Consider the following 24,137-nt stretch of genomic DNA (forward strand, 5'->3'; position numbering starts at 1 on the left):
GGTTTAAGTAGAATAGTAGTTAGTTTATCACAGGTTGAAAAGTAGAATTTTAAGATTTTTACAATGGAGATTTGGGGTCCCAAGAGGGAGGAATTTGGGCATGTTTTGTCCTTCTTTCTTCTTCTTCCTAGCATCCATGTTCTGTGTGATGCTGGCACTTTTGGGTTGGTTTAAGGTAGGAGCATACTGTCTAACATAGGTGATAGGTACTGGGAAGTTATTGTAAATAATGTACATGTAGTTTTTAGTATAAAAGACAGCACCGCCTCTGAGGGCGGTCAGTGTGCCTTGGACTGACCTGCTGAACAGATCTCAGGATGTTACAGAAAACAGGAAAATAAACAACCTTGAAAACTACAGCTGAAGAATTCTGACTCCTCCTTCAACTGCCGGGCTGGGAAAAGAGACTTTTAACACATGTCGGGGTCCCTCTGAGCAGCAGAGATTCCCAGAAAAGACGGGCACGTGTAGAAGCCCTGAGTGCCTGGTTTGGAGATGCCAGCCATCAGTTTGGGCAGGTGGCACTGCTGCCATGGGCTGGGACAAAGATTGCAGGGAGGAGAAGGCTGGGGACAGGCTGGCTGATGTCCTGCGCCGCCAGCACACCCTGCAATCAAAGCTGCACCATGCAGTCCTGGAGAGGATGGAGGTACCACAGTGACATCAGCACACGCTCGAAGAGCACGGGGTGATTTCTCGCCACCTACATCGCTGTGTCTTCACTACAGAAGAAACTATTTGTAGCCAGCTTTTTAGGCAAGACAATAGCAGGTTTCTCATATGATTGCTGAATAAGTGATGGGGAAGTCAGATGGAGAAGAGGAGAGGGTGTGAAAAGAAAAAAAGCAGAGCTAAAAAAAACCAACCTTGAAAGTCTTATTGTTTAAGAGGTAGTTTTGCAGGCCAGCCAAGAACACTTGTAATTTTACATCAGCAGTGGCTGATTATGATACAGTGTAGATGAGATATTAATGAACAACAGGAAAAAAGGCAAGCAGCATAGACCTAAATAGCTTTACTAATTGCAGGATCAGATCTCATCAGGTCTGGACAAACCTCTGTTTTATGTAAATACCTCCCTTATTGGGATTGCTTTCAACTCTGTTCTTTCCTATAAAAATATTTTGTCCTTAGTAGCCAGAATTTTCTTCTGATCAGATTTTTAAAAATCTCACATCTTACAGAAGAATTTATAGATACTTCTCCAGATTCCACTTCACTCATTTATTGTTTCTGCATTGGTATAATTTTTTTTAAATCATCCATTTTCTTTGAAGAAGAGAGCAAAAACAAAGCAAGGGGATATTTTGACATGTATTTGCATGCATGTTGTATATTTTATGTATAATGTTAAAAATATTCCTAATAGAAGTCCTTCAGGACTAGAAAGCTTTCATAGCATTCCTTTACCTGGAAACACCACACATTTTCTCTTTCCACTTTTGTGAATGTAGTATGTCCTTTCCAATATTTCCAATTACAGATATTCAGGATATATATGTATTATGTGGTAATTACAGTCAGACTTCACAAAGACAGGCATCTGAAGAATGAAAGGTATTTCCGTTCCTTAAAAACGGGAAGTGTCAGCTGGCTGAGTGCCAAGTTATCAGTGTGGGGTTTTTGTTTAAGGAAATATTTTCCTGTGTTACTGCTATGTCCATTGCACTCCAGAGAAGCCCAGTAGAAAAATCCCCAGTATGTTCATGTTGCTATGTAAATCCAGAGCATTGGCAATTAAAGAGTGAAGATGGTATGTGTGAGAAAAACACTTGCAATATAATTAGATGGTCCCTCCTTTTGTGGGCACTGCATGCATATTTAAAATTTGTCATCGTTACAATTTTATCTTGTTACAGTTTTATCTCCAGTAATAATTCTGAAATTTAATTTTTCTGTGTTACAGCTTTACTGACGATACTGTTTCCAAAAGATTAAACTTGATCAAGATGTAATTTAAGAATAGGTAGATCCATTTATTTAACGAAAAAATCTAAGGTAATAAAATGATGCTGTGTTAACAGAGAATTGTCTTTGTTCCCAGGTGTGATCACTGCAGCTTTATCTGTTACTGGGGGTGTGTGTTACAGCAGACAGTGATTTCCTTCCAGGCAGTGTCTCAGGGTTTTCTTGCTGTCAGTGTGGTGCTGGCAGCAGGAGGGCACATGCACGTGCCAGAGGCAGGGATGGCTGCAGTCACTGCTCCTGCATCTCCAGTGGCTGGGAAGTGGTGGTGCTTTCATGTTGAATTTCTTCTGCCAGTTGTGTGCTTTACCTCCGAGATAGCAAAGGTGTGTGCAGGTGCCACAGATCCAAAGCCTTCTCTTGCAGTAATTGATGTTGGTCTGACAGGCTCGAGCAGGATTTCAGAGCTTGCATTGGCCCTTCAGTTGTATTTTCAACAAGGAACAAACTGCAAAGAACATACTTGAAGGGTGGCTGACTGCTCAGATAGAGAATTTCGAGGTTTGTTTAATATTGTTTAATATTTGCTGTGAGACAAATCCTTCCTGGTTTGAGCCTGTACTGCTGAGTGGACATGGTCAGCCTTATTTACACAGGAGTTGTACTGTGTCCAAACGTAGGAACTAGAGGTAAAGCCAGGAGTATATGATGTTACTTGGTGAGTGTGCCATGGTACAGCTGGCATCAATATCTTGATTTTGGCACTTTTAATGGCTGCTGAGGATGCTTCTCTTGCTCTTATTCCTTCATGCAAAACACTTTTTGTTTCCCTATTCTGCCCCTTGTCTCTGTTATAAACAATATGAAACATTTTATGTGAATTTTGACAGAGATAACTCTGTAACCTGTCCAGTGTTCCTCAAGACTTAGACTTCAGGTAAGCTGATCACCATATGGGCCCATGTCCCAGTGGGGCACAAATCACTGCTAAAGTGGAAAGATTTTTAGCTTGCTTTGGGCTTGGAATGATGTGATTTTTTGATGGAGCTTTTTCTGAGAACTGTGTGTACTCTTATGAACCCAGGAAAAGGTGAAACAAGTCCTTCCCATGTCCTAGAGGAACAGGGCTGAGAATGTCTTTGCATCTGAAAATTCAAGGAGTATAAGAGCCTGATGATGTGCTGGATAAGAAATGTCAAAAAGCTTGCAAGAATATTTGGAAAAATCAGTTGTGTAGATACTGTGATAATAATCACAATATAAAAACATATTGAAAAGCATACAGCAAATGTGCTAAATATCTCAATTTAAAAACATTTCTACTGTAAGGATTTCTATCTGTAAATTTTGTTAGGAAAAGTAAAAATATAAGGCTTTTTAGAACAGTGAATGGTTCTGAAAAATAAGACTAAGAAGAAATTCTAACCTGAAGTTTAAGGTTATAATATGTATTCAATAACTGTGACCTCATTTAATCCTTTTGGGTAAATCATGTAGCTTCATCTCCTAGGAGAGGGAGGAATCAGTGTGTGCAAGGTTCTATGAGTCACTGCTTTAGTCTTTATAAGGTAACATATGCTTGACTCAGTTTGGATGAATAGAAACCTGTTTTTCCTTTAAAACTGGAATTGTCAATCTGCTACATTAGAGCAATTTTTTCTCCTTGAATTTTGAAAATAAAGCACATAACAATGATGGAAAAATAATAGCAGTTGAAAATTTGAACAGCACTTAACACATTCAGGCCAATTATAGACCTGAAAGAAAATGCTATTATCAGAAGGATCCTAACACAGTAATAATTGTACTCAAGAATATAAAGGGAATAAAATAGAAATATTTTGGATTAGAAGTCAGAAATCATTCACTCTGTCCATTGAGTTAAGATAGTGAAGATATTAGAAATTCTGTAGTTTGAGGGTGTCTAACACTGATTATTTGGCTGGAACTTGAATTTTTTTCAGCTTCAGCAGAAAAGCTGTCCATGTATGCTTGGCAAAGCACTTGCCTCTAGACAAGATTTGGAAATATAGCAAATTACTTACTGTGTTTTATCTAACAGAGTAATAAGTTTTTTATTCACTCTGTCTCTAGCTACCTTGTGTTCAGCTATTTCTGTATGGAAGTATGGTTTTTTGCCTAGTAATAGGAAGCAATTGGCAGCTGATTTTAAAAGGACAAAGGATATCCTTTAACATACTTAAGAATATTTTGGCTTGGGTTGTTTGTTCTTTTTCCCCTAAAATTAATAAACTTGTAGGAATAAGCTTTCTGTTTTCTGGCAGCTCTAGGAAATGCTCTCAACTCTGTCCCTGTCCCCTCCAAACAAAACTGTTCTCATAAACCTTAAACATGTATAAATAATAAAGTTCAATACATCAGTAATTAGGAAGTAACTACCACAGATACATTTGGGGTGAAGAGTGCTTTCTTTGGTGTGCTTCCTGGTACTTAATCTGACAAACAGTTATGCAAAATGAAGAATTTTTTTTTCTTTGCAGAATGGCTTTTTGTAAAAGCATGGATTTTCAAAGAAACTTTGGTCAGAGTTGTTTATTGGCCTGAGATGGGAGGAAGGAGGGAAAAGCAACGTGGTGCTGGGCATACATCTGGTACAGCAAATGCTGCCAGACCCAGCAGAACTGTGAGAATGAAGAATTCCTCTTATTGTCACCTTTGTGTTTCAGTAAACACTTTATTAAGGAATATTACAGTCTGTTAATAGATCAAGTACCAGATCATGTCAACCAGGCTTAGTTATGTTATGTGAATGACTAAAAGAAATTCCAATTAATAGTTATGTTTAACTAGTTAAACATAAATAATTCTGCTTCCCTATGTTCATAATGGGCCATTTATTGAGTAATTGTAGCATGTAATAATGCTTTTTTTCTGAAATATCTAATGCTTCCTCAAATTTATCTACAAACTTCCTTCAAAATTATTAATATATAATCTGACTGCATTAAAAATTCTTCAGAGGTCTAACTTACATCAATTATGTATATTTATATATTTGGAAACTAATTATTTAAACAAGTAAAAGGCAAATTCTTCTGTGCATTTTGCATTCCGTTTTTCCTTTTTGGAGAAGTAGAAACAAGCTTGTTCTCAAGCTTGTTTTCACTCTTGTGATCTGCAGTGTGTGCTTCCTTCCTGCCACGTTTCACTCCTCTGTGTATTCTGTGTTTTTCAGTGTCCTCCTCATGGTGAAGGTTCAGTGAAATGAAGTTGTAAAAATAATACTGCTGTTGTAATTTTTCTTGAATGAAATACCATTTTTTGTAAGTTTTCAGTAGATAGTCTTCCATTTTCTTCTGCAAAAGTAAGGCAACAACTACCATTTAAGCTATGTACTGTTTTTCAGAGCAGCTTTGGCCTCTATTTCTGTTAAGGAGAACTCTGCTAAGCAACTGGCAGTGTCATCTGCATGTGAAGGATGCCTGGCTTTAAGAATTAGGGTAGACTTAACTTCTGGGTACTAACCAAAAGTTAGTACTGGGTGGGACTAGCAGCCATTTTGAAGGAAGATATTTTCCTCAGAATATTTTGTGAAGTATTATTTTTCAACCACAGCTCATGTGTGGAAAACTGTTTAGAAGGACAACAAAGATATTACTATGAATGTGTTTTTTAAAATACCTGAGCATATGGTTCTAGTACTTTTAAGTCTTATCAGAAATGTAAAAGGCAGTGGCTCAGATCACTAGGAGAAGATTAGATGCAACATATAGTTTCTCAAAAACCCCAAAAGAGTGTGTACTATTAACATGAAGTCCATTGAATGTAGCTGTAGATACTGAGTAAATCCATCTTCCCCTTTATGCAAGAGAAAATGAAAGACTTAAAAAAAAATTCTGTATTTTTTTTTCCGTCATTAGGTCTTGACTCTAGATATTGTCTGCTGAGCTGAGCATGAGTGGGACTGAGCTGTAGTTGAACTTGTGTAGTGTAGAGAGGAAAAACTTCCCTTTGTATCTGTTATCTGGTCTCTAGAACTTGTGTGTGAGACAAGGAAGTGTTGTTTTCAAAGCATTCTGTACATTCAGCGCAGTAACTAAAACACAACTCTTACAAAAATGGTTAAAAATTAAAATGCATTTCAATATTACTGACTTTTTCTAATATATTTCTTTAGGAAAGGAGAGAGTTTGCTTTATCATTTGGAAGTAAAGAGTTTCTTAAAATGGTGATTTTAATATTACAAGTATGGCATAACCTTAAAAGTTCTAATTTCCTCATGCTCTGAGCAGAAATACTATTTAACATATTGAAGAGGAAAAATACTAAGAATATTAATGTAATCTCCTCAAGAGGAGATCGTAAACAGGTGTTTTTTCTGTCACTTATTCTTCAGTGAGGCAGTTGCTGGCTTGTGTCTCAGTATTGATGTGAATGTTACGCATGAGAGACCTGAAGAAGTCCATAAACCTTCTATTTTTTTTTCATCATTTCAAAATCTTACTAACATCTGGGAGAAGATTTTATTTTAGGGCAGTTATACTCTTTATGCTTCAATACTACCTCATTTAGTATTCATATGCTTATCAAATTTAGGCTTGCTCTGTGTTTGTGCCATTTTGAATCCCATTTTCATCACACAGCCTGTGATTCCAGCAGTCTTTTGGAACTATTTATTTTAAAAGTACGTGATCTAAAACATATAAAGCAGTGAATTTCTCAAGTTGTGTGCAAAGCTGTCTCATTTTGTCTAGGGCCCAGTGCCTCATTGGGAGAATTTAAATTTATTGCCTTTTGTGCTGTTTAGCATGTCACTTGCACAATTATCCAAAGCTCAAACATAGATCTGTCCACATAAAATCACATTACTGATACCAAGGTTTCTAGTGCACTTTATGACTTCAAGGCTGAAAAATTACTTAGAATAGGCAGTTTGATTAATTTGATTTGTTTAATAGTTTCAGATCTGTCTTCATAGATTCATTTGGGAGGCAGGACTATTTCTTTTAAGAGTAATACTGGAAGTAGTCAACTTGCAGTAGGATTAGGGTTTTATAGGCAAATTGTAAGATCCAAGCAGCTGTAATTGTGATGCAAGGATGGAAAATTCAGTGGAGAATATACTAGGATGGATATTGATAAGGAAGTACATGTTTAAAGATAGCGTAGGAGAAACGTTAAAAGCACCTCAAGCTTGTGTCCTAACATACACCACACAGAAAATGGAAGAAAAGCACTAAACCTGCTAGTTTATGATCTGATTTGACTAACAAAATGGGTGGACGAGCCTACCTAGTAATTAAAAATGAAGTATATTTAACTCGCATCTGTTTAGTATAATATTTATTTTAAAAAGGGTATATGGAAACTTGTATGGCATGGTCTACATTGCAAAAAATTGAAGGTATTTATGTTTAGATGCTACTTTGTCTCTTCTTTGCTCCCAAAAGACACGGGGGTGGTGGGAGGAAGAAGCTGTATTAGTTGAGTTCTGCAACAGTGGATCTCTGCCCTGGATAAATTTAATACATGCACTGTCATTAAGATACTTTAATCTTGACTGATGAACATGTTGTAGACCATCAAGATAATCTGTTTGCGGTAGACATGAATAAATTTTTAGTGAAACAGTGACTTCTGTCAGTTGACTTTGAGATCGTGGTGACTCTGATATCTACCCATATGTCACAGGGAACAGTTTGTGCAGTGCCATATACCTTGTCCACACTTCCCCATCTGTGCCTAAACAGCTGCTAGGATTTTTTATTTTCTTTTATTGTGGAGAGTTCTTGTGTATTTCTTTTTAATTGACAGAACAAATAAACAAAACTCCAGGCTAATTCTGCTCCTCTCTTCTTTTTTCCAGATTATGTAGATATCCCTAGTTCCCACATAATTTTCTTTTGTTCTTCTTTCACACTGCTGAAATAACAGAATTTCTCTTCTTCATCTTGTGTGGAGAGTTTCTTCCCTTATTATTTCTGAGGTGGTTTGTTCTAAATTTGGTATGGAAACTTCAGGTTGCTCGGAGCTTTTGATATGATGCTCTCCGACAAATCCTCTGTGAGTTCAGAAACCGCCAGCATCTCTTTCTAGGACTCTCCTCTCCATTTTTCCAAGACTCTGGTCTTTTTATTTTTTGGCTTAGCAAATGCCTTCTTGCTTTAACTTCATCTGATGCCTTTTTCTCTAGGTCTTAACACACAATTTCCACTTGAATGTATCAGAAGAGGCAAACATCTAGGCTAAGAAAAAGAAATTTTGGTTAGTTTCGGCTCTGCTTTGGTTTGAAAGAACAACAGTCATGATGATTAGGAAGCCATTTTGGGCAGTGTAGAGCCTTTCTGGTTTTTGTTTTCATTCAATCACAGCTTGAATAGTATGGCTTTAGAGACTTAGTGTATCTGCTTCTCTCAGGCATTGGCTGAGAGCCAGTTGTCTGCCACTTGATCTGTGCACAGTGCAAAATGACTCAAAGTGGGCTGATGAAGTGCATGCAATGACTGAGGAGTTGGTGACAACAATACTACCCCATACCTGAATTTATTGGTATTTTGTAGCCGAAAAAATTTACTGCATTAACTGCTGCTTTGAGATGTGCAAGCTCTAATTTTCATTCATCTTCAGCTTTTATTCAGTCAGTGTTATGATCTGTTCTGGATGTGGTTCTATATAGAGTGCTATCTTTTTTGTGGCCTCAGAAATTAGGACAACCCAAAACTCCTCAGTCAGGATGTAAATGGTTGCTCACTCAGCAGAAGTTCCCTGTACCTCTGGGTGCTGATCAGTACAGTTATTGAATCTACTCATGAAACCTTTTAAAGGTGTGGTTCCTTGAATCTGTAAGAGGTGCAGGTCCTGAACAGCCCAGCCTTTGCCTTTGTGGCACTGTACTTGAGGTAAAGTGGAAATGTTAGTGCTGTGTTAGGTTGGGGGGGTCTTGAACCAAGAAACCTCCAGGAAGACCTGTTCAATTGTAAAACTTTCCTGTTTCTTCTCTTTTCTTTTTCTGTTACTTTGAGTTCAACAAATACTGCTATAATTTGCATTCTTCTAGACTCAAAGGCCGATAGAATGGTGCTGTGGCAGCTGCAGTGTGAAGGGATTTTTCTGTTGTGTTATTTGGACTTGGGATATAATTCTAAATAAATTCTAATATTCTAAATAATTTCTAATAAATTCTGTAAATTATCCCAGAATTCTGGATATGTAATTTATAAATAATCAAAATAAACAAATGAGAACATTGCTGTTTCTGCAGCCGTTATTCTCCTATGGCCTAAAGGCACTTAGTGTAAAACTCATGTGTCGTATTTTGGTAATATTCCCACAATCAGTTTTGTATGAGGAGTGATAGTGATGGTATCAGCTTGAGTTTGCTGGTGCCATATGGATATGTAACGGTACAGATTTGCTTTTAAAAATGAGCAAAAGGGGTCCACTTGAAAAAATCTCAGGTAGCAGAGACAGAAGATTGGTTAATCCAAAATAAGAAAATATTTCAAATTGACGGAAGAGAAACAGGAAAGAAAAACCCCCAAACCTTGTGATGAGTGTTCTCTAATTGTGGAGTAGAATGCTCATTAAGACATTGGAATTTTTTTTTCCTATGAGGTCTCATTTTATTGAAATTCTTCTTGCAGCTATATTGAATAAGTCTTTGTTGTCACTTGGTTACTAGAAGTAAAATTAAATTATGTGGTTTAATACCATCATGGAGAAATGTCTGTACATCTTATAGAGAATCCAGGGACTCAAAGTTCGTGGTGAAATAACTTATATCTTGGATTTATTTTTAGCATCTTGTGGTGTACTGTTAGCAATAAAGTCTTAGTATTATAATCTCTGGACATCCATTGCAAAGCCTATGTGGAGGCTTAGTTATGGAATAAATAATTTGATCACTTCCTTCCAAACTCTGGGGATTTTGTTTTGCTATGAAATCCTGCCTTTTTAATATCTGTTTATGTAATCAATTTTAATTTATAAGCATCTTCAGAAGGAATTAAAAATTTATTGGACTTTGAAGTTGAGGACTATATTTATAGTCAGTCGGTGTCAGGGCTCTGTGGTAGAGAAATTAACTTCAGTTCATCCCTGCATTGGGATGTGTGTCTGGGTGTGCAGAGAAGTATCCCAGTAGCTGTGACTGTAGGACCACTTGCTGCCTGGGATGGACAACAGTAAAAGAAGTTTTTTATGGTACTTGCAGTCATGTAGTGGAGCCAGCTGTGAACATAATGACATTTCACAGATATGTTTTCAAAGATCCAAGAAGTGTCTGCTTTGGATGTGAGAACTGAGATACTTGTTGGATGTTCTTCTGATCAGTATGTTTTGGGAAGAACAAGTGGCATATGCTTAAAAAGGTGATGATCACTTGCTAGCTTGCAAGCCTTCCACCAGAACATGAGAGTTATCATTCAGATAGTAATAATACTTTTGTAACTGTGGTTGAAAAAACAATTATCAATCAAATTACACAGCTTTTCTTCTTCTGTTTTCAGAAATTTCAGTGGCTTTGTACCTGAGATATGTATGAAGAGAGGAAGAAAAGTCAGATTGGAGGTCTTCCACTGTGGAATGGTTAATCCCAAACAGTTCAGGTTTACTGTGGCAGTTCACAAGTGGACATAGTGTTGCTCAGATCTTACCAGTATTACCACAGGTGGCACTACGGTCTCCAGCGAGGATATGGTCTTAAAATGAGGCTCACATCCCTTTGTTCTTTTGGGTTTTTTTGGATCACAAACCTCGACTCCAGAGCACCTGGTGAATTCACTTTTCAGCAGTGTCTGTTCTGCTTATCTGGATCTTGTGAAGCGGTGGCAGGGTGCATCTCCCCTTGGTGACAGCGCGCCGGGTGTCCGTGCCAGGGTGTGCTGCCAGCATTTGGGAACGAGGGACCAGCCCAGGCCTTACAGGTGCTGGCCTGGTGATCACAGCATCACAGAATGTGCTCAGTGGGAAGGAACCCCCCTGGATTGTCAAGCCCAGCTCCTGGCCATGCATGGCCCCATTCCCCAGAGTCACCCCATGTGCCTGAGAGCGTTGTCCGAACGCTTCTTGAGCTGTGTGAGGCTGGAGCTGTGACCGCTGCCCTGGGGAGCCTGTTCAGAGCCCAGCCACCCTCTGGGGGAATCACTAGGTGTTAAAAAAAAAAAAGAAAATAAAAAGAAAATATTACTTTTCAAAGTGTATTTGGGGGCATTAGAGGCAGACCACTAAAAACAAAAATCCAGGTGTGCCTAGCGTTTTCCACGTCTGGTTTCTTACCCGTGTGTGAAAGTAGTGATTTGATACCTCGCTTTTTGTGACAAAAATGATTCAAAGAGCCATATTTTTCAGGGCTTTAGATCTGGAGGCTTTGGCGGGTGTGCAGTACCTCCTAGCACGCTACCCGGGAGGACGATCCGTGCCGGGAATCTTTTGTTTCGGGGTTTTCTCCCTCGGCGGGCACCCCCCGCGTCCCCCCCGCCGGCGGCAGCGGTGGCGCGGCCCCCGCGCTGCCCCCGCGGGCTCGGGCGCGGAGCGGCGCCCCCCGCTCGGCGATGGTTCCGCCCGCCGTGCGCGGTCATGTGCGCGGGCCCGGCCCTCCGAGCGCGGCTGGGCGGCCTCGCACAGCGCCGCGTCCCGGGCCTCCGGCGGACAAAAGGGCGCAGGGAAGGGAGACCTCCGGAAGGCGAGGGCAGGAGGCGTCGGTGGTGAACGTTTTCTGATTTTTCCAGAAATCAAGCAGAAGACTGAGCTGCTGATGTCAGTTAACTCTGAGAAGTCGTCCTCTCCAGAAAGGTACGGCCGCATCCCCGTCCGCATGAACGCGGGGCTTCTCCCTCTGCCTCCGCGGGGCTGCTGGCATTGTCCGCGTGTGCTGCATGCTGGATCTCGCACCGTGCCCACCCAGCCTGCCCTCCCGGCCCAGCTTTGTGCCTTCTGGCCGCGGTTGCGGGCGGCCGGCCGTGCCCGGAGCCCGGCGGGCTGCAGCATGCGGATCGCGGCGGGGCTGGCTGGTGCAGACCCCGCGCCTGTCAGGCGGGCGAGCGGCGCCGCGCAGACCCCGCGCTGCTCCTGCCCCTGAGCATCGGTAGCAAATAGAACTTGGCCGAGCGCTTCGTGCCCGGGTATGTGGAAAAGGGAGTGTCCTTTGGAAAGTAGCTCAGGAATCGCAAATCCCCCCTATTAGTCACATTCTGTAAGATAGATGTGATCCCCGTTCAAGTCTGTGCTAGGAAATGGAGCAGTCGCTGCATGCAGTAATGGTTCATGCCTGCAGGTAAGGACAAAATGACTCAGAAGTGTTTTTAAAGCAATTATTTTATCTGTCAATCAGATTAGTGCTATTTCAAGTAGCTCTTTCATTTTTAGGGAAATACTTCAAGGTACTAAATGTATATTTAAGTGTTCTGACGTGGAATAGCCTCCTGGTGATTATTTTGTTGATTTTAAATAAACCAGCCCTGCTCACTTCTGTTTTGCTTGCAGCTGCATTTTAGGGCATTTTTGGTTTTGAAACTGCTTGTTTAGAGAAACATAATACCATTTCCCCTCCATTATTTACAATAAACATTTTGGCTGTATGCAAAAGACCCTCTCAGTGTTCCATTTCACCATTTTAATATTGGATGTTGGCAAAAAAATATTGTTAATTTTAAGCTCTCAAACTGTGTTCGGCTGAAATGATGAGCTGAAGTTTATTTTATTGAATGGCTTAGCACAGAGAGACATGATAAGGCACTAAATGCTATCTTAAGGAAACAGACTAAAAGACATCTTTCAAAATGAATGAGTGCTGTGTGGCATGGGTGGTTTGAAAAACCAAAATGAGCAATTTATTTTGATTTATAAGTATATTTAGGTATGATATGTAGAAGCAAACTGCATTGTCTTTCACCAGCTGTGGTTATAACAAAATACCAGCAATAAGAGATTCAGAAAATGGTGGGGGGGAATGGGATGTTAAGTCACCTTTCTAAAATGGAGATATATAAGAAGAGCTTTGAGAGATATTTTAGTATTTACTTGTACAAAATTAAGAATGAGAAGAGAAAATGCAAGTGTTTATTTTTTAACCTTTATCCCACTCTTATGCCTAAAATTTTTAAATACAAGATTTAAAATGGTGGTGGTAACAGGGAGGATGATGGAGTGAAAATAGTAAAGGAAACAGGTGTTAACTTGATTTTTGGAGAGACTTACGTTGGCATTGCGTGTGGGAATTTGGCGTATAATACGGATACTTATTATTTTAGCAATATGAGTGTTATGCAGCACCCGACATCTGATCAGTCTGGTTTTGAGCAGAACATGCTCATGGTTGTACTAATGGTAGTCCTAGATGAAGAGGTCCTTTAAAAAGATCTTAACACAATTAGAAAAAGATGCATTTGTCTGAGATTCATTTGAATGAGATTCATTAAAAAGTAAGATTTTTTAAACAGCATGATGTGTTATCTCGCAATAAAGATTAAAATGTGGCTGTTTTATATGCACACAAATTTATTTTGAGGATTTAAATATATGGTACTGTTCACCTGGAGATTGGTTTAACATATCAGCTGCATGGTCAGTTATAAATGAAAACATCTTTATTTCATAGGAGGGTTTTTGTTTTTTTTTTTTTTTAAATAACCACATTCTTTTCACCCATCTAAAAATAGACTGAATTTTTTTGCAAGCTGTTATGAAACAGTGCTGTCTATCCTATTAGCTGCCAGTTCCTTTCAAGGCTCTTTGAAAATGAATATATAAGATTTTTTTAAAAGAAATAATTATAATATTGAGTGTCTGTACTGTTAAACTGGCCTAATCTGCTCTGTAGAAGAAGTGCAATGTGTGTTTATGCCATACAGACATGAGAATATTCATGTTCTTGAAAATTACAGAAAGGGAATGAATTCTTGCCTATTTATTTATTGCTGGTTTTAATCCTTGCTCCTAGTGGTTGTGCTTCTTGTGAAGCTTGAGTTCTCCGTGTGGGAATGCTGTGTGAAGATCTGAAAGAGTCCATGGCTTGTTGCTTGTTTTCCACGCTAGCAGAGGCTGCTAGACAGCGCTTGCATAGCCAGAGGGGAGGGGAGAGGAGGTGCTCTGTGCATTTACAGAGCCTGATGAAATGGGAATACAGGAGGAAGGAGAGAGAAGCCCATTACTTGCCTCCTTCTTTGGCTGGTCTTTGTTTTTACAAGACAGTTCAGTGTTTGTAGGTTTTCCTGCTCATTTGGCAAGTTCATCATGCTGTCACATCTTACTGATGAGAAGAAAGCTGGGATATAATGGATGGTTTTGCTGTTATGGAGGCTCAGCATTTTAGAAATCCTGCAGCGTTCTCTTAGGATAGTTGTTTGTTATGAATTTAAGAACCTTTTAGAATACATTAGCAAGAAAGTTGAACCTTTTTGTTGAGGAACCTCTGAGATGTTTGGCAGCCTTGAAAAGTAAATTAATACAAACCTGAGACATTTTTCAAAGATTCATCCTTCCTTTCCACTTACCTTCTCCCTAGAAGAACTGAAGTTGCAGAATTGAGGTGATGAGATTAAGATACTTGTGTTTTGGCATGCTATGGGATATTTCCTGAGCAGACACAATCAGGCAGAGTCTCTGTGTCCTGAATTTCCAGGTAGTTAATGCTGCCCTGGGCCAAAGTCCTGTTCCTTGTTGATAAGGTAACCCAGGTAACTGGGGATGTGAGCGTGCACGTGGGTGGGGATCAGGTAACGCACTGCAGCTGCTGTGCTGAATTGATTTGTTTGGATGCTGGGCCTGAAGGAGACCATGGATGTGTTTGATATGTTTTCCTACAGCGTGCTTACGATGTGACACTCACCTGGTTTCCTTATCTAATGAGTAGTAATTAAACATGTTCTTAGTGTTTCCCCGGGGGCTGCATGAGGTTACTGCTCCAAATGTCCTGAGGGAGCAGGTAGCAGCCCCCAGATGGAGATGGGATGGTCTTCCAGGAGCCCTCCAGGAAAATAAAAATATTTTTATTTCTGGTGTATGAGTTGTGCACTCTTCTCATCTGCAGTATAAGGAATGCTTTCAGCTGCACAGATTTCCCCCCCTTTTTAGGGGCTGTGTGGAACTCTTGGCAAGTTTCTGTTTCTTTTTGAGGAAAGTTAATTCTTTCACCTGGATGACTTGATACTCTTAAGACTTAAGACTTCCTGTATGTAGTACTTTTCTTTTTCACATTTAGGACAAAGAACTTGTTATTTCTTCAGCTCTGATTTTGGATTCTAAATTTGTGTCAGTAGTGTAGTTTTACCATGGAGCATTTTCTCATAAAGGTTATTAGCAAGGCCTGATCAGTCTGAAGTGTCTGACCTGCTCTTTTTCTCTCTTCATACAAATGCTGCATATGCATGTTTCTTTGAAATGAGTTTCTGCTTCAGTGTTTTTTGAAAAAAATAATAGCAGCCACTCATGAATAGTCTTAAAGTAGGTAGCTGGTATGTGCATAATTCAATTTTCATCATTTTGGGGGGTTTCATGAATAGCAGTAAAGGGAAGATAATTCAAATGACAAGTTTGTGTTAATCTGTGTGGATGTATTTGATGTCAGGTGGTGCAGGCAAGTTTTAAGGAATAATGGTGGTTTTGCTTTGGCTTTTTGTTGGGTTTTCTTTTAAGCCTTGGGGTATGTATACCCCTCTATCTTTGTAATTTATCTTTGCAGAGCAAATTAATGCATTTCTCACTGCTTTTACATAGTTTCTTCATCAGGTCATGCCAGGGAGGCATTCAGGGATAAAGTAAAGGAGGAAGAAATCTGAAATAATGAGAAAGAAGGAAAAAGATGGAGGCTGAGTACTGTCTTCTTCCTTTTCTCACAGACCTGATGTTAGTTTTTAGAGGAGGCATTGTGAAACAAGTTATGATGTTGAAAGATTCCTCCGGGTTTTGGAACATCAGTGATTTTTTTTATTCTGTTTTTGTGTGTGTGTATTTCTTTTTTAAATTTAGTCATGGATGCTACTACTTTTAAGGTAGAAGTGTAACTTGTAATAAATATAGAAGTAATGTTTAAAAGTAGAACCATCAGCTAACAACATGATGTGTAAGCTGATATTGCTGTATGTCAGATAAATGGTTTGGAATAATTGTTAGATAACAGGACATTATAAGATAATGATTCTATTATTTATGTAACTTACACTGGAAAAAAATAGCTATCAGAATAATGCAACTATTTTATCAGTTCCAGTAACTTTAAAACACATTTTCAAAATACTGTATTTTCTTTATCTCTTTTTCTGTTTTTTTTTTCTACTGGTTCTTTTTAGTAGGATAAAAGAAATTTTGTACATCTTCCATTTCAGGACAGTTCAAATCTAGTTTTAGTGGTCATACAGCTATAACTTTTCTGATTTTTTTAATAAATGGTAACAGTGACCAATATATATTTCGTCCCCCCTTTCCCCCCCAAAATTACAAGCTTATTCTGTTTGTTGTATTTTATCTCAGAAGTAGAAAGAAAATCACCCTAGCTGAGTGTGGGCCCTAAGCTGTTTGTCCAGGGAGGCACTTTAGTCCAGCACCAGCTCTGTTGGGTGACAATGTACCTGTAGAGCTCTCTTACACTAGGTGCTTAATTTTAGATTGCCAGTTCTGGACCAAAATAAATCCTATGTTTTGTGTGGCTTTCATATTAAAGGTTCCACAGTCTCACTTGTTTTAGCATGTGAGGCTTTAAAGTGAAATATGAAAGGGATGTGGAGGCAAGGAATGTTGCAACATGCCATTGTCCTTGTGTAGGAAAAAATGGAAATAGCTTATATAGAAGCAGCCACTTGTGGAGCATGTTGAGGTGATATTTTTAGGGGACACTGTACTTTTTTTTTTTTAAAACTGGTAGTGCCTCTATCAGTAGGCTTTGAAAAGATTAAGAATTTTAAGTGTATTTTGCTTTCCAGGGATAGACTCAGTTTATTTCTGCTATAAATATATTTTCTGCTCGCTTTATTCTGTCTGGTATTTCTGCTATAGGTAAAAAAATTACAAGTGAAATATATCCTTAGTATCCCTACTACTCAGATGGCCTGTGCACTACTTAATTTTTTTCTTCAATAATTTTTTAAAAATTATTAGCAACTTTTCATCATGCAGGTATTTGTGAGGTATTTATTATAGGGAAATTTCTAATACACCTTCTGAAAAGTAAAACCTCAGATTTTGTCAGTTCCTGTTGGAACTAAAATGAGAGAATTTTGTGAAAGGGAGAGATGGAAAGTTGTGGGGTGTTGTATCAGGTTTTCCTATATGAGAACTATTCACTGGAAACTAACTCAAGCAATCCAGTGGTGGTTTGAACACAGTTATTGAATGGCTGAAACAAAAGGTATGTAAAAGACTGGAAAACCATGACTTGCACAATATACTTTCTAAGGTATTCCAGTTCTATCCCAGGTAAAATGTCTGGGGAAAAAGTAATGGATAATTTTAAACAAAGCATTTTGTATTACGGGTTTAGTCTGTTTCATGACCTGAAACATTTTGCCTAATCACTGTCTCGGTCATGCCTTCACTAAAATGTCCACTCCAGCCCCTAGGTGGATGGTAAAGGAATGTTACCTGATAGATTGCATAAAACAATGTGTATTTATGCCCAAAGCTTTCATTTCTGTAGTTGCTGTAGTATGTTACAGGATAAACTAATCTGTGGTTTTCTGTGTATTCATATTGTATGTATATTCATATTATATACTTAAAAATTAATAATAAAATGTTTAGATATTAATATGATTCAGTGAGTTTACTGTGTGGTGATACATGTGTTTTCACTGATCCAGAATTGATGTAGTTACTGAGGGATGCTAAGAACATATTAAACAAGTGCATGCAGATTTAAGCATTCCATTTTGTTGCATATTTTGTTTTATATGCATATTATCAGGAAATTGTGCCATCTCTCAGCTTTTGACTTTATGTGAATCCTGCTGTACAATTTGGAGGATATCTAAACTTTCCAGTGGACTGAAAAATAGCTTTTCTGTCCAAAGGGTGTTGTGACCAGAAGGTCTTTTACTAGTTATTTCTTCAGGAATTTTACACTCCTGAACCAGTATCTGCCTTAGGTGGTTCTCTATTTTCTTCAAAACTCACCTTTAGTCTTGGGTGATCTCTGACAAAATCTAAGCAGTCACTGTTACCTTAAAAACAGATGAAATTTATCTCACCTAGGATGCCTGCCAAACTCATGCTGATATTTGTGACTAGATGGATAGTGAACTGTGATTTCCTTTTTTTTCTGCTTCATTCCCTTTCTCTCTCTTTAGTCTTTAAAGCTTCAGTTACCAAAGAAATGTGTGCAGCTCCAAGCTCTGCCTGTGTTCTTCACCAAAATACATCTACAGAGCTTTCCTTGTCTGGTTATAGCTTTAGGTCAGCTGGTTGATTGCTTCTTTTTCCTGACTGGACAATGTTCAAAACCAGAACCACATCTCATGTAGATGTTCTATTTGTATGAAGTTTTGACCATTGTGTTTAATGAAGGCACTTTAAATAACCTCTCTGTATTAATAAAAGTGTCGTAATTTTGTCTTGATATCTGCTAATAAGTACCATAAATTGGTATTTTCTTCTCTTGAGAGTTGTGAAACATTTGTAATGTAGTGTTGGGCTGGTTGGTCTTCCAGACTTGTTTTCCCCAAGCTTGGTGCAGTCTAATTCCATGGAAAGGAGTATTTCTTGAACCTACTTCTTATTTGGAGTAACATGAAGCCTTTTAAGAATTCATTGCTTTGTTTTCCTGAAGCAACTTCCTGTGCCCCAAATCTAGCGGGATGGTCGCAGCCTTTCTAAGAAGGCAAGGGCTCATCCTTCTGTGGTTCAGTTCTGCTGTGTGTGGTGATAGTGTTTGTCTTTTCTGTGGGCAAAGAAGGTCATATAATTGCAGCAGAAACTCTTATTAAACTTCATTTCTGTCCTGTGTTGTCAAAGCTTAACTTTTACTAGTTCTGGCAGAAACTGGGAGTGTTATTTTTGTCATTGATACTACTATAAAGAGACAGCATTATTTTCTCTTGCAACTGCTGTGTCAGAAAATACCCAGCAGGTGTTTGTGGGTTTTTTTGTTTTGCGTTTTTTTTTTGGTGCAGATGGAAAGGTGTTTGACATTTCTGTGGGTTTCAGTGGACAGCTCTTCTGTTATTCTCTATCCAGCACCAGGACCTACAGATTCTCATTGTTGTCTTCAGCTGCTGCAGGCACTGTCCACAGAAGCGTTCAGTTCCTGCTGTGCCCACATACCAGACACCATCCACCTCTGTTTATTTCATGCCATGAACTAGAATGGAAGATGTTTGGCATTAGCTCTGCTCTTTATGAATCCTTCTATAAAAGGATTACCTTACCCTTAGGAGACCACGTGTGGTGGTTTCCTCTGAGTGGTGCTTTGTCATCCCCAGTGTGACAGTGCAAAGCCTTTCTGACAGCTCCTGTTTCATATGTGACAAGAATCAGGAATTTCCACTGCTGCTGTGTGCCTCAGCTATGACAAGTGCCAGCTTCCAAGAAGACTAATACAGCTTTGGACCAAGACTTCCCTAAGGTATGAAAAAGATCATCAGCCATAGTGATTCTGAAGTACATTTTTATCAATTAAAAGCTTTCATTCTGTTGTAAATAAGAGTACAACCAGTCTTCATGGACTTAAAAATCTCACTCGGCTCTTTTCCAGGTAATTAATGTTTCAGAGTATTAGTCTAGAAAGCCAAATAAAGAGAGATACAGCCATCCTCAGAATGCTTATGTTCCAGAACTAAAGTAAAAGAATGAACTTACAGAGACATTATTGGTGATCAAGGAAAAACTCTTCCTCTTTCTCTCAAGAACTCTTGATATTTGTGAGTGGATTACTGACACAATGAATTAGCTTAGATCCTATTCCTTGGGCACCTCAACTGCAGTGTGCTGTCAGTGACTACATGGGATTTTTTGTGCAGACCATTAATATTTAAAGTGGTGTTGTTCTTTATGGAAATCTCTTCACAGGTTTCTCCAAGGCAATCTTATTGAATATATTTCTATAGTTTTATTTCTATGTACTTTGTTTCACCTGTATGTCTGCTTTATTTATGTTACTTTTCGGTTAAATGAATCCTGGCTTGGAAAGAAAACATAAAGGAAAGAACTGGTCAAGATTCTTTTCAAATGTGTTTAGCACATAGGAATTTCAAGGGCTATTAAAAGAACCAGAAGTCATCCAGTTGAAGCAGGACAGTGTCCGAGAATGCCAATGCATTTTTTTTACTATCATTTTAATACTCAGGGCTTTAAAAAATGCCTTAGCAGAACTGCATGGAGTGTGTTCCAACAGATGCCAGGACAGCTTAAACAGTCTGCAACTAAAAGTCTTAAAGACTACCCCAAAGTCAAACCCTAAGGCAGATTTAGACACTTCACCTTCAAAGTGTTACTGATAGCTTTGCTAAGAAACTTGCTAAAGGTATGTGTTCTTCTAGCCATGCCAGTTGTTAGAGGTAGCCAGACATGGAGGGCTCTGTGTCCCAGGGCAATATCTCCTGTAGCTGAATAGGAGTGCAGGATGCTGTGTCCCAGGGCAGTATCTCCTGTTGTAGCTGAGTTGGTGAGTGCAGGGTGCTGTGTCCCAGGGCAGTATCTCCTGTTGTAGCTGAGTTGGTGAGTGCTGTGTCCCCAGGGCCAGGCAGTGAGGAGCATGGCCTCCCCACAGGTGTGTGTGCATGCACACACTCACATGCAGAAAATGTATCCACAGCTGACTGTGCAGGGCAGCAGAGACTCAAACTAGGCCTTTTATTGGCACCCACATAGACACAGAGCATTGAGGCAAGAACTGCATGGACAGCCTTGTTGTTTTCCTCCTTTCCAACTCCTCACAGTGGAAGTCCACTGGTGGAATTTTCACAGAAACTCGCACACAAAACTCTGTGTTCTCTCTTAGCCAATTTTAAATTCTTTAAGTAGTTTGTAGCTCTTAAACGCATGAGCCCTCAAGATTCATATTCTCACTTGAGTTGCTGGTACTTGGACCTTATTTACTGGCCAGTCTGATTTGAAATTGGCTTGAGTTCACACACTCAAAATAGAAAATGTATCCACAAAGAAGACAGGTATAGGGTTTTAGTGACAGTATGGGATGGACTGTCATGATCACGGACAGGTGCAAGGACCAGATGCTTATTTGTACTGGACCTGCCCCATTTATCCTTTTTGCCTGCTATTTTCTCTTACTTATTTCTCCCTTAGCACTTCTATGCCAGTCTTCCTTCATGTCTAGTACCTTCCCCTGAACATTTCATGGCATTTTGCTTATTCTCACAGTACTGTGGTAAGTTTTACACAATCCCAAAATGTTCTTTCTCCCTACATCCCATAATAAGTCCCATACCCCTTAAGGCAATAACCTTTAGTTTTCAGGGTGTTTTTTTGGAAGAGTTTTGACTCATCTTGGTAGGTTTTACACTGGGGGAGTATGGTCTAATTGATAGTCGTGGGAGTAGCTGATTCACATGCTCCATTTTTGCTCTTGAGGATGTTAGGGTTGACCTGTTGTTTTGCTTCTGATCTTTGCTGGATCTGTTTCTATGCAATCAGATAACCTAACACTGGTCTCCCAGGGACCTAGTACCATCTGTCAAAAGTGGATCTAGGTCTGTTTGCATTCTTGGTCATCTGATATGGGCATCCAAGAGATTGAAATTAGCTGAGGATATGAAATGCACCAGTGCTTTGCTACTCCTTCTCAGTCTCCTGGAAGTTAGATATTACAGAGTTTTGTCTGTTGTGTAACTCTATTTAGTTTTTAGACCTATGTTTCTGGAAAGGAAGAGTGATGTATATTCTTACCATGTGTTAGATGCATACTCTGTGCTTCAGACGTTCAGTGCTGGATGTGTCAAGCTCATACCTCTAATGAAGGCAAAGTTCAGGCATGACCAAAACCAAGCAGTGCTCCTTCCTCTCCTGGCCTGGTATCTGTGCTTGTCACAGAATCCATTTGAGGTAACACAGGGATGCATAGTAATAGTAAACACCTCTGAACCATAAACTGTCTCACATCCTATGCTCTGTGGTCTGGTCCAGAAAGGAGGTGGCTGGTAATAGTGGTCAAAAAGTGCCACTTTAAAAAAGGCAAAAAGCATCGCATTACTCTCATTCTAAACAAGGCTATGTCTCTGAGGTGGACTGGAAGGCCAGTTGTTAATCTGAGTTGCAGACATCGAGATACTGTTCAGTTCCTTTGCAAGGTAGCTGAGCAGGCAAAAGACACAGAGCCACAATGTGTGTTAGTCAATATCTGGCTATCTGACATCAGCATTCAGAAAACCTGGCATGTATTACTTCTACTCTCAGAGCCCAGGAGATAGCTAATACTTGAGACTTTGCCAAGTTGTTCTTCTCAGGAAGTGAAATATATGATTTGAAGGTTGGGAGTGTTTGTGTGTATATGTGCAGTGCTGTTTATTTACACAAAACATGTAAACAGAGCTCGTTTGCTTGAGCAGAGTAGAAACAAAGTGCAACAAGCAGCTATTTTGCTGATGTTTTCAAGTCTGCCTGTCTAGCAAGTACTGTACTAAAAAAACCCCCCTTAAAATTCAAAAAACAACACCCAAAAAACCCCACGCAACTCTCTCCTGAAATCACAGGCACAGCATTTTTTTTCTGGTTTTTTCCCCTGCTTTTTCAGCTGTTGTGTAAAAGACCTAATGTTCCTTTTTTTCTGAGACTGAAAGAAGGGTATTCAGCCCAAGTCTCAGCCTTGACTGCAGCCAAATACTGAATGCTTAGAGAGTACCTCAATCACAGACATAAAATTTGGAGGATAAAAATACTATACCTAAAATACAACTTAAAAAAAAATAATGTGTGTACTACACTACTGTATTAGCTTCTTGGGCGGTGCAGTTTGTTTCCAGCTCATTCTGTATCGTATCTGAGGACTCTTGCCCTTTACTGCAAATAGTTCTTGTCAGATCTTTCCCGTGGACAGGTGTGAGCTGCTTTAAGATCTGTCTTTCAAGGCTTCTGCCAGGTTTCCACTGGATTCTCTATGGCAAGAGCGTTTAGATTAAGACTATCCTGGGTTTTGGTTGTAGCTTTTATTCCTCCTTCTAAATGTTGCTTTTCTTCTTTAGAAAGCTTCGCTAGGTATTCATGTGGTTTTTCATCACCCTGCTCCATTGGTCTAAACATGTAGGAGTCAGATGAAAAAAACCTATCTTCCTTAACTCCTGGAAGCTTCTGAGAGTAACAACTTCTTGGTTCTCTAAACTTCTTCTGAGACCTTGTTTTGTTCACAACTAATAGTTCATGTGTGTGTAGTGTTGCCTGCAGAAAGTAATCTGAGATTCAGTTGCAGTGGAGTTCTGTGTGGAAATAATACAGTGGGAGATTTATTGTACAGCTTTCCCTTTAGCTCCCACTCCAGCCTTCATTCTTCTTGTCTCTCCTTTTTACCATCCCAAGCCAGACACGTCACTGTAGGAGGGAATCAGATTGGTCACACATGGTTTCCTCTTGTTGAATCCATATTGTTTCCTCCTGATAACCTTCCTTTCCATGCTTAGAGATGCTTTAGATACTAGTGCACTTTACTTGTAAAATGCATAGCCATTGTGTGTTTGTTAGGATAGGCACATTACAATAATTAGTGGGCTACAGCTATTTTTATTGAAATGTAAACCTTGGTGATTTGTATTGTGCGTGCTGCAATCTGTAAATGAATTCTTGTGAGTAGTTTAATTGATTGGAGGAGGAATTTATTATCATAGAATCTTAGAAAATGCTGAGTTGGAAGGGACCCATCAGGATCATTGAGTCCAACTCCTGGTCCTGCATAGGACACACCAAGAGTCACCCCATGTGCCTGAGAGCACTGTCCAAACACTTCTTGAGCTCTGTCAGGCTGGTGCTGTGATCACTGCCCTGGGGAGCCTGTTCAGAGCCGAAGCACCCTCTGGGGGAAGAATCCTTTCCTGATGGCCAGCTTAAACTTCCCCTGACGCACCTTCCGGCCATTCCCTCTAGTCCTGTCAGTGGTCACAAGAGTGAAGAGATCAGTACCTGCCCCAGTTTCCCCTCTTGAGGAAGTTGAAGACTGCAGTGGGTTCTCCCCTCAGTCTCCTCCAGAGTGGCCAAACCAAGTGACCTCAGCCTCTCCTCATGTGGTTTCCCCTCCAGACCCTTCACCATCCTCATGGTCCTTCTTTGGAAGGGTTCAAGGCCAGACTGGGCTGGGCACAGAGCAGTCCCCCCCAGTCAGAAGTGTCCTCTTTGCCCATGGC

At 39.6% G+C, this 24,137-nt stretch overlaps 1 protein-coding gene across 5 annotated transcripts in view; it reads left to right on the top strand.

Annotated features, from left to right (window-relative positions):
- The window catches only part of SRPK2 (SRSF protein kinase 2), a 128,229-nt gene that overhangs the window by 32,115 nt on the left and 71,977 nt on the right, over window positions 1-24,137 (top strand). Inside the window, exon 2 of one of the 5 annotated variants that reach the window (XM_058806002.1) lies at window positions 11,595-11,658. The exons of 3 other annotated variants lie outside the window; for them this stretch is intronic. In XM_058806002.1, coding sequence (XP_058661985.1) covers window positions 11,621-11,658 — 38 coding nt within the window. In that variant the 5' untranslated portion in view covers window positions 11,595-11,620. Of the gene's footprint in view, window positions 1-11,456; window positions 11,659-24,137 lie in introns of those variants that run through there. One more of the 5 variants, XM_058806001.1, reaches the window with a different exon arrangement.

Source organism: Ammospiza caudacuta, chromosome 5 (assembly GCF_027887145.1).
Source record: "Ammospiza caudacuta isolate bAmmCau1 chromosome 5, bAmmCau1.pri, whole genome shotgun sequence".
NCBI lineage: Eukaryota > Metazoa > Chordata > Aves > Passeriformes > Passerellidae > Ammospiza > Ammospiza caudacuta.